Source organism: Entelurus aequoreus, linkage group LG04 (genome assembly GCF_033978785.1).
Source record: "Entelurus aequoreus isolate RoL-2023_Sb linkage group LG04, RoL_Eaeq_v1.1, whole genome shotgun sequence".
NCBI classification, from domain to species: Eukaryota; Metazoa; Chordata; class Actinopteri; order Syngnathiformes; family Syngnathidae; genus Entelurus; species Entelurus aequoreus.
The window spans coordinates 25,353,009-25,363,802 of NC_084734.1; the positions used below are offsets into that span (position 1 = coordinate 25,353,009).

The window sequence follows — 10,794 nt, forward strand, 5'->3', positions numbered from 1 at the left end:
AAAGAACGCCCGGTACGGAGCGGAACAAACAAACAGACCAAAAATAGTTACGACCATCCATGTTGGAAATTATGTGACCACCGTTAGCCAGTGTGTAAATTGCAACACTCAAACATTGCTTCCTATTATGAACACACGTCTAAAATGGTGGTCAAGGTTTAGAACAGCAAAACAAACAAAGGCCCACAATGTCCACAGTGAATGTAAAGTTATCATAAGTCAGGCCTCTGAAAAAGTTGGAACTTACAGTCTTTATTCCAGGAGCTGCACAGTCCTGGTGCAAATTGTTGTCATGTCCAGACGTATTTTAGTGGTAAATAGCCATCCAAGCCCATCAGGTATCTTGCGTGCGGATTGATGTCAAGAAGTCCTCAGCCTCTGTAACCGATCCGAGTCTCTTCTTACCACCATCCTTCGTTACTATGACAAGCCTGGCCGGGAACAGTAATGCTGGTCGTAGGCCCATTTGGTAGAGCTTCGGCATCACATCGCGGTATTTTTGGCGTTGTTCCACCACTTCAGGTGCGTAGTCCTCGAAGATGGCGACGGGGTACCCTCGGTATTGTAGCTTGCCTCTCCTGGCCCTGGCCTCGCGGATAATTCTCTCCTTCACCTGGTACTTGTGTAGCCGTATCAGAACGGGCCTTGGTCTCTGGTCTGGCTTCGGCTTGCTAGCGAGTGTTCGATGAGCCCAGTCGCACTCCGGCGGTGATTCAAAGAAATCCTCGTCAAAAATCTCCTTCAGTAGTTCCGCAAAAAAGGTAGTTGGACGTGGCCCCTCCACGGACTCTGGTATGCCGACCACTCGGATGTTGTTTCGCCGACTCCGGGATTCGAGGTCGCTAACTTTAGCACGTAGCTTAGCCTCGATGTCCGTTAGCTTAGCACATGTTGCTTCCAGTGCTAGCAGGCGTTCATCTTGCAAAGTAGCATTTTCTTCGAGTGAGGTAATTTTCTGAGAGTGTTCAGAGACCTTGGTGTGTACCTTATCAATCTTTGTCTCGAGTGTAGAAATTGCTGTCCTGAAGTCCGTGGAGAGGGCCTGGCGGTGTTCTTCCAGAAGCTTAGCTATAGCCGACATACTGACTTCACCGGCACCTCCGTCGGAAGAGCTAGGTCCGGCCCCGGTATCTCTGGCGTTCCGCTTCGTCGAGTGAGTTGGCATTTCTTGCCGGTTGCAACTCCGGAGTAATATATTCACCCGCTCGCTGGCTTTGTTTATGGAGTTTTAAAAGAGTGGCAATGTAAAAAGTTGTGGGAGGGAGACTCAACACGTGTCTACTCCATCTTGCCCAGAATCTGTGCAAAATTTTGACCAAGAAACCACCATTACATGTTATGTAGAGGAAGTGTTTTAAATGAAAACAAATAATAATTAGAATATTACCCTTTAAAATTCACATCAGCAGTGACTTCTTGCACCCATAAAACGTTGCCAATGGTAACATTAGTAAAGCTGTAAACGAATTTGGCAGTTTCTAAGTAAAAGGTTTAAAATTGAAAGTCTCTGCATAAACATCCATAAATATTGAGCTTTCTTAACAGGTAGTGGCAAATCTATTTCTGGTGGACAAAATTCATTCATGGCACAGTTCTTTCACATACGCTACACATTATCCATTTACAACTGCTTTTTTGATGTCATTGTACACAATGTCTTCAATGTCAGATATATCAGATCCAAGGATTAGAGTGTGACAGTTATGTTTCCTTTCCATCCTTACAGAGGAATCCCAGGTCCCCATTGCCAAGCATGTCTTAAAAACAATATGTACAGACATTACCAACATTCTGGTCAACTTCCTTGCCGCTGACTTGATGATGTCAGTTGAGAACCCTTGCACCATAACCAATGAGGTCAGAGGAAAGCTTTGTCTACTTCGTTTTTACAGCTTTTTTTTCTGCAAATGTGCTTGTGCCAGCGTTGTTTTTGTCACCCATCATAGTTTTTGTCTAAGTCTTTTGGATGAAAATGCTTGAGTTTTAGTCACATTTTAGACATTTCTGTATGTGCTAGTTTTAGTTGACGAAAACTGTTTTAGCCGAGTAATTTTAGTAAAATAAAAATAACCAAGCTATAATAATAATGGATTACATTTATATAGCGCTTTTTTCAAGTGGCTCAAAGCGCTTGACTGAGAACCCATTATTCATTCATTCCAAATTCACACCTTAAAGGCCTACTGAAATGATTTTTTTTTATTTAAACGGGGATAGCAGATCCGTTCTATGTGTCATACTTGATCATTTCGCGATATTGCCATATTTTTGCTGAGAGGATTTAGTAGAGAACATCGATGATAAAGTTTGCAACTTTTGGTCGCTGATAAAAAAAAAGCCTTGCCTGTACCGGAAGTAGCGTGACGTTGCAGGTTGAAGGGCTCCTCACATTTCCCCATTGTTTACACCAGCAGCGAGAGCGATTCGGACCGAGAAAGCGACGATTACCCCATTAATTTGAGCGAGGATGATAGATTCGTGGATGAGGAACGTGAGAGTGAAGGACTAGAGTGCAGTGCAGGACGTATCTTTTTTCGCTCTGACCGTAACTTAGGTACAAGGGTTCATTGGATTCCACACTTTCTCCTTTTTCTATTGTGGATCACGGATTTGTATTTTAAACCACCTCGGATACTATATCCTCTTGAAAATTTATAGTCGAGAACGTGAAATGGACATTCACAGTGACTTTTATCTCCACGACAATACATAGGTGAAGCACTTTAGCTACTGAGCTAACGTGATAGCATCGTGCTTAACTGCGAATAGAAACAAAAGAAATAAGCCCCTGACTGGAAGGATAGACAGAAGATCAACAATACTACTATCAGGAGACACAGAACCAAACACTGGACCTGTAACTACACGGTTAATGCTGTGCCACCTGTCGAAGCCTAGCAATGCTGTTGCTAACGACGCCATTGAAGCTAACTTAGGTACGGGACCTCGTCAGAGCTATGATAAAAACATTAGCGCTACACCTACGGCAGCCCTCATCTGCTCATCAACACCCGTGCTCACCTGCGTTCCAGCGATCGACGGCGCGACGAAGGACTTCACCCGATCATCGATGCGGTCGGCGGCTAGCGTCGGATAGCGCGTCTGCTATCCAACTCAAAGTCCTCCTGGTTGTGTTGCTGCAGCCAGCCGCTAATACACCGATCCCACATACAGCTTTCTTCTTTGCAGTCTTCATTGTTCATTAAACAAATTGCAAAAGATTCACCAACACAGATGTCCAGAATACTGTGGAATTTTGCGATGAAAACAGAGCTGTTTGTATTGGGATACAATGTGTCCCAATACTTCCGGTTCAACCATTGACATCACGCGCAAACGTCATCATACCTAGACGTTTTCAAGCGGAAGTTTCCCGGGAAATTTAAAATTGCACTTTATAAGTTAACCCGGCCGTATTGGCATGTGTTGCAATGTTAAGATTTCATCATTGATATATAAACTATCAGACTGCGTGGTCGGTAGTAGTGGGTTTCAGTAGGCCTTTAATGGTGGTGAGCAACATTTGTAGCTACAGCTACCCTGGGGTAGACTGATAGAAACGTGGCTGCCAGTTTGCGTCAATGGCCTCCCCGACCACCACCAAACATTCATTCACATTCATACACCAGTGTGTCAGGGCACAGGAGGCAGAGTGGGTGAAGTGTCTTGCCCAAGGACACAATGGCAGTGACTATGATAGTGGATTAGTACCAGGATCCTAAAGTTTCAGGACAGCCGCTCTACCATATGAGCCACGCTGCCTCAAAACAATAGCTTGATGATAAGGGCCAATCCCAGTACATTCCCTCTCCCTAATTTTTAGCCCTATTCCTACATTTTGTGCGTTTCCGTGAAGGTAGTGGTATTCCAATGACTCTTTGCATGTAGGGGTAGTGGGCATAACGAGGGGTAAGGGGTACAAATCTAGCCCTTCAGAGGTAGGGATTTCAGATGCTGACTCGCTTAGGTAGGGGCCGGGAAAATTCCACAATTTCTGCACAAGTTACACGTTAGTTTGTAACGTTAGCCAGCGAGCCACGCTAGCTAACTGAATGATAAAAAACGATCTCATCCTATGCTGCCGGGTTTGTTGTTTCATGGTGGGACTAGGGTTGTACAGTACACCGCTACTGATAAAGGACTGCAAAACTAATGAATTAAAAAAATACCGGTAGTTATTTTTCATCCACATATGCTGCCGTGCGGCGGTGATTTTGCTGAGCCGAGACGCACCGCATTTGTGTGTCAAAACGCACACATTGAGTGTATACAAGCGGAAAAGTGTTGAAAGGAATATAGACCAAAAAAACGGCAAGTCTACTGGTTAACAACAAGGGTGCGTGAAAGGCAGTATGAAGGTTTTTGGCCTTCAAAACTATCAATAAAAGGTGACACTTTAAACACAGAAGCGTGGCGCTGCTCTAAAACATGCCTCACCAAATGTGTTCTTACTTGGGTAAAAATAACAAATATATTTAGATCTGCACAAGAAGTTTAAAGAGTGGCAAGTAATATAATTAACAGCTTACCCCGTGCACATATGGATATGTAGATTCTGCTTGGCTTGTTGAAAATTATTAGCGAGATAGCTAAAGACTTTTTTTTATATTTTGGTCTCTGCACATTCACTGGGAAAATGTTGGAAATGCCGTGAAAAACTTTACCTAAGTTTGGGGCTTGCATTTATAGTTACTTGGGAATGCATATGAACAAAAGACAGATTTTGAATATTTATGAATTATGCATATTTCTTAGCATTAAATCTTTAATGTTTGCCTTCAGGTAAGAGTAAAAATGTTGGGCAAACTGCCGGATGAGCTCAGAGTACCCCTGATGACGCTGCACAACTGTCTTAATGGCAAAGTAAGTATGTAGCCTGTCACCAACTCTGCACACTGATACTGTGTTTAATTTGTAACAGGTTATCAATTTAAAAATAAAAGTAAAGTTAAAAAAAAAAGTATGATTATTGTACAGGGGCTTTCACTTCCTCCTGCTCTTTTATAGCAGCCAACACCTTAAAAAAAACAACTTCCATCACAATTTTGGGAAAGGCTCTTACAAAATCAATAATTTAAGTCTGTGTGTATATCAAAAAATGCTGGGGGGGCATGCTTGCTTTGATGTGAATATGCAGCAAGGGTAAGCAGTGCCCTATCCATTTCTACTTCCCAGACAATCGACGAATTTCTGAAAAATCTCGAGATCTCTGCAGAAGTGTGTGGCTTCATGCTAAAGAAGGCGGACAAGAAAAAGGAAAGGTAGTAATGATTGTCCAATTTCTGTTTTTGAGCCTGACTGTTAATATGGACTTGGGTTATTTGTTTGTATTTTTTAGACAAGCCATACTACTGCATCGCCAGACTCTGATTCAGCAGTTGATGGAGACCGAGGACCCTGCTCTGGTCCTCCATCTCACCAGTGTGCTGTTGTTTCAGGACAGCACTCATTGCATCCTACACGCTCCGGGACGCTGTGTACCAAATATTATTGGCACCCTCACAGGCCGGATACCCGTGGTACGTGCCTTACTCTGTTGATTGCTTTATACACCTCTACCTACCATTTCATCATTCTGTCCATTCATTCATTTGCTAAACTTCTTGTCCTCATTCATCCGTGTCTGACCTTGGTCAGTGTCTTCAACTGCGTTCATTTGGAGGTTGATTTTCAGGTGTTAATTTCGTTAAGTAATAATTTTCATCCTAGTTATCGCCAACAACCTATTTTCCCCTGATGACAATAAGATGATAACGAATCAAAACAAAATGCACGTTGACTAAGACAATAACCAAATTAACTGAAATTTTTGTTGATGAATAAATCGAGACAAAAATGTTAGCAGAAACAAAAACTAATAGTAGATGGGTGGGACAAGTTGGGATTATATCCAATCACCTCTAACAGTACATACGAAAGTTAGTTACAAAGGGGAGCCAATCAAATGTTTTTCCTTATGAGATGAGGAAGTTGAATTTTTCACTGCAAAAACAATGTGTGGATTTAACATGTTCCATATCGTAATATGTGTACACCTGGGAGAAACTGACACATTTTATTTTTGACACTATGATGCCATCAGCAGGCGAGTCATCATGTTATCTACACCAAGGTTTTTTTTTAACTTTTTGACATGTGGGCCCATCTTTTCCACCCACTCAAATATTAACACTGAATTATTCATCTTACTCTTGATTTTACGCATTTTCAATAATTATTGCTTACCTACTTACAGTTTACAACTTCAAAAGTTATCTATTAACACGTCAACTTTAGGCTTAGGTCAGGCTGATTGGAAAAACAAGTTCTAATTAAATACACAGAAAGGGACTCATAAATAACTGACAAAAAATGTATTTACCTGTCGTGCCAAACCGTAATAAACTGAATTAAGCGATGGACGGGCCCGACTTTGACGGCACATAAAATCCAAACCGGAGCAGTAATTAAAACTCTTTGGTCAACTTTTAATCAAAAGGGTTCAATCTCTCTCCTGTGCTAGTTTGTAGCTGACAAGACAAACGCGCTCAGAGAAAATAATGTTTGAAAAAAAGTGACCGGTTTTTACAAAACTTTTGTTTTGAAGGGGGAATTGCAAACTTCCTGTTGATTTTTGCTGGGGGTTGTCAGTGTATGAAATGTAGGTCTAAGTGAGACCTACATAGAGGTTTTTGTTTCATGTCTATATGACATTCCTACTGGAAGTTACAGGCAGTTTTATGAGTAGTTGTGTCTGTGTTTTCTTCCTAAGGGGCGCTAGAGCGCAATTTTGAGTTTTGGGGTTGGTTTTTTTTATTAAATCGCAATTTTTGCCAGTCCTGATGTGTGTGTCCAGTTTGGTGAGTTTTGAAGCATGTTAATTACAGCTCAAAGAGGCAAAAGTGACTGTTTTTACTAAACTTTTGTTTTGAAGGGGGAATTGCCAACTTACTGTTGATTTTTGCTGAAAGAAGTCAATGTATGAAATCTAGGTCTAAGTCAGACCTACATAGAGGTTTTTGTTTAATGTCTCTACGACATTCCTATTGGAAGTTACAAGCAGTTTTGTTTGTGTTTTTTCCTAGGGGGCACTAGAGCGCAATTTTGAGTTTTGGGGTTTGGTTTTTTATTAGATGGCAATTTTCGCCAGTCCTGATGTTTGTGTCAAATATGGTGAGTTTTGAAGCATGTTAAGGGGGTCAAATTACAGCTCAAAGAGGTGGCGGAATAATAATAATAATAATAAAGAATAAAACCTTACAATAGGGTCCTCTGTCCCAAAGGGACTAATAATTAACGAATATGTTTCTTAACTTAACTGTCAATAAAATTTGTCTAAGGCTTTCGACATGGTAAATCGTGTGGACCTTACTGTTTAAATGCAGATGCGCTGCTAAATTCATTCGCATGATTGAACTACTACATTATGGCATGAAGGCCACCGTACTGACTGGAACTAATTCTAAAAATGAGGCATTCGACTTTACTGCTGGAGTCAAACAAGAATATGTCATTTCACCTACTTTGCTCATTTCTGTGATCCTCCATCTAGTCAAAGACAAGCTACCTGATGGCATTAGGATTGTCTATAGAATGGATGGGAACTTGTTACACCTTAGACTAAAAGCAAAGACCAAGACTTCTAGAACGTTTGTCATGGAACTCCAGTATGTCAATGACAACGTGCTGACGACCTTCAGATCATCTGGAGTGTTTTGATCGAAACCTACGAAACCCTTGGCCTTGAGCTAAACATAAAGACGACCAAAGTAATGTTCCTTAGAGCTACTAAAACTTCTGAATTTGAACCGCATTTAAATCCCCAATTTAAAATTAAGAACGCAGTTCTGGAAAATGTACAGCCACCTCTCGGTGAATGCCAATATTGACGTGGAAGTGAAGCATAGTCTTTGGATCGTTTAGAAAATGAGTATTTGAGAATTAAAGTTAAGTTAAAAGTTAAAGTACCAATGATTGTCACACACACACTAGGTGTGGTGAAATTTGCCCTCTGCATTTGACCCATCCCCTTTTTCACCCCCTGGGAAGTGACGGGAGCAGTGAGCAGCAGCGGTGGCCGCGCCCAGGAATCATTTTTGGTGATTTAACCCCCAATTCCAACCCTTGATGCTGAGTGCCAAGCAGGGAGGTAATTGGTCCCATTTTTATAGTCTTTGGTATGACTCGGCCGGCGTTTGAACTCACAACCTACCGATCTCAGGGCGGACACTCTAACCACTAGGCCACTGAGTAGGTCAGGTGACCTAATCTGGGCTAAGGTCTCTCTGTGTGGTCTTAGCAGACTCTTCTTTGCTGCCTGAACCCTAACATTGTCTGGATGTGTTGCAGGACAATCACCAGCTACTTAGTCTCTATCAGAGCCTGGTGGTGAAACAATTGACGAGCCAGAGTCAAAGAAGGAAGCAGCAGGAGGAGGCAGAGGAGTCAGATGAGGAGACACAAAGGATCGTAACGCAGTTCAAGCATTTGACGCCTCAACTCAAGGAGCTGGTGCTAACCCAGCAGAAGGCACCTGTGAGTGAGGAGTGATCCCTTTCACAACAAATAATAGAATATACAGTATGAGCCTGATTTACTAAAGGTTTGCGTGTACTAAGACATGTGCAAACCTGATAGCACGCGCAAAGCTGATCTACTAAACGTGTGCAAAGTGGATTGCATGTGTTAAGTGAGCAGAATAAGGCTTGCCATCCATTTTGCGTCTCTGTCTTCATTACTATGCTGATCATCAAACGCCCACAATACAGGGAGAAGAAAATGCAAATATAATTATTTAGCACGCGCAATGTGATTTATCAACACCCATCACTGTTTTGCGAGCACTATTTAGCGTTTTATACGTGTGAGAAGGATGTGCAAACTGACACAGTTTCACACACGGCTGCAGGATCAAATGATAAATGCAGCAATGTACAAAATAAATTTAGACATTGTCTATTCAGCAATTTCCTTTTATAATTTTAGAGCTGCTGGATGACTTGTGGGGCTGATTACAATTAATTCAATTTATATTTTGGTGTCTGCTGGCATTTTTTTTTTTTTTTAAATGTCATTAGGTTTTTTTAATTTAGGAAGTATGTTACTATAATATATCTCCTACATGTAAAAAACGTCTTTCATTGTGTATTTTTTGCGGTCGAGTCATTCCAGTCGCACGAATGCGCTGATGATGGAATCCACAGCCTCAATCACAGAATTAAAGTGTCATTGTGCTGATTGTTTGTTGTCTAGATTGTGATTCAGAAAAATTGTTACAGATTGTTGATGTGTGCTACCGGTTCAACACATCGCACACATGTAGCATGATAACATGAATGTGGAGAAAATGATTGTCTCTTTGATAACAGCCCCGCATGCACGCTGAATCTTCATTTGAATAAGGCGTCTGCACCACGTTTAAATTGCACACGCAGTCTTAGTAGATCACACTCATGGTACATGATATTTTAATTTTTTGCACACGCTGTTTAGCGCGTTGTATTTGGATCTTAGTAAATCAGGCCTTATGTGTATGTATGTATGTACTAGTGATGTCAAACAATTGAAATATTTCATTGTGATTATGACATTTTGACCACAGCTAACTCATAATTAATGGTGATAATCGCATTCTTTTTTATGTACTTTTTGTCACCAGACAGATTTTAGGTTGTTTATTACTCTCATCAAGGGACTGGACAATTATTTTGATGTCTGCATATGTTTGTTTATTAGACATTGTGCTTTTTTACACAGCTCAACCCAACACGAACACACTCTTTTACACGCGTGCACACACACACACACAGTTTAGTACCTGTGAAGTGTGTGTGCACACCTGTAAGGAGCGGTGCGGTGTAGTGTGATGTGAGTGGGAGCTGGGCAAGTTGAGCTGGGTTAGCGTGAGTTAGCAAACTAAAAGTGTTGAGCAGCTCCGATTGTGTAATTGTTCTCACTGAGTGTAATTGCTAATAAAGTGTCTGAGTGCATTTGTGACTGTCTTTACTTCTCCCCTGCAGGTCAGTACAATACTCAGCTTACTGGTGGACTTTTCGGCGTGCTCCTGTCTGTATCGGGCCAGGGTTTTTTCTTTAGTGATACCACTGGTTTTCTTTCCAATCCGATACCGAGTAAAATTCTATCTGGTATTGAGCTTGAACTGATACTTGATGCAAATATACTCATGTGTCAAGTACATTTTACAAAGTATTGTACAGTATTTCAAATAACAGCTCATTGCATAAAGAATACTAAAACAAAAAAGGTATTTATTAGTTTAAACTTACCTAAATAAATGTAGGCTATTCTGCCAGTGAGAGATTAGTGTAGTGTCATTATACAAAACATCTCATAAATGTAGTTACTTTCACTGTTTAATCCTGTTTATGACACATCATCTTCAATGACTTAAGTATCAAAAGTATTGATATTTTGATTCAAGAATCGATGGGGCATAAGTGTGTGGGCAGACGGTTGCACACAAGGTGTCAAAATAGTGCCGTTAAAGGGAATTACCGTTAACTTGTAATTATTGCGTTACTTTTGACAGGCCTAGTATTTGGAAATGTTGGCGCCAAGTAGCGCCAACATCTCCAGCCACCACCGAACATTCATACACGCCTTGAGAGGTGCTGCAAAGAGGAATGGGCAAAACTGCCCAAAGATAGGTGTGCCAGGCTTGTGGCATCGTATTCAAAAATACTTGAGGTGGTAATTGCTGCCAAAGGTGCATCAACAAAGTATTGAGCAAAGGCTGCGAATACTTACGAACATGTGATTAAGGTTTTTAATTTAAATAATAAATAAAACATTGTG

The 10,794-nt window shown here is 41.1% G+C and overlaps 1 protein-coding gene across 1 annotated transcript in view; it reads left to right on the forward strand.

Moving 5' to 3' along the window:
* Positions 1–9,980, forward strand: part of ufl1 (UFM1-specific ligase 1) — a 38,688-nt gene extending 28,708 nt beyond the window's left edge. The window contains exons 15-19 of the mRNA XM_062044431.1: positions 1,727–1,857; positions 4,783–4,863; positions 5,176–5,261; positions 5,339–5,519; positions 8,329–9,980. Of these exons, the coding sequence (XP_061900415.1) occupies positions 1,727–1,857; positions 4,783–4,863; positions 5,176–5,261; positions 5,339–5,519; positions 8,329–8,529 (680 nt within the window). The 3' untranslated portion in view covers positions 8,530–9,980. The remainder of the gene's footprint in view (positions 1–1,726; positions 1,858–4,782; positions 4,864–5,175; positions 5,262–5,338; positions 5,520–8,328) is intronic.
* The last annotated feature ends 814 nt before the right edge of the window (positions 9,981–10,794 follow it).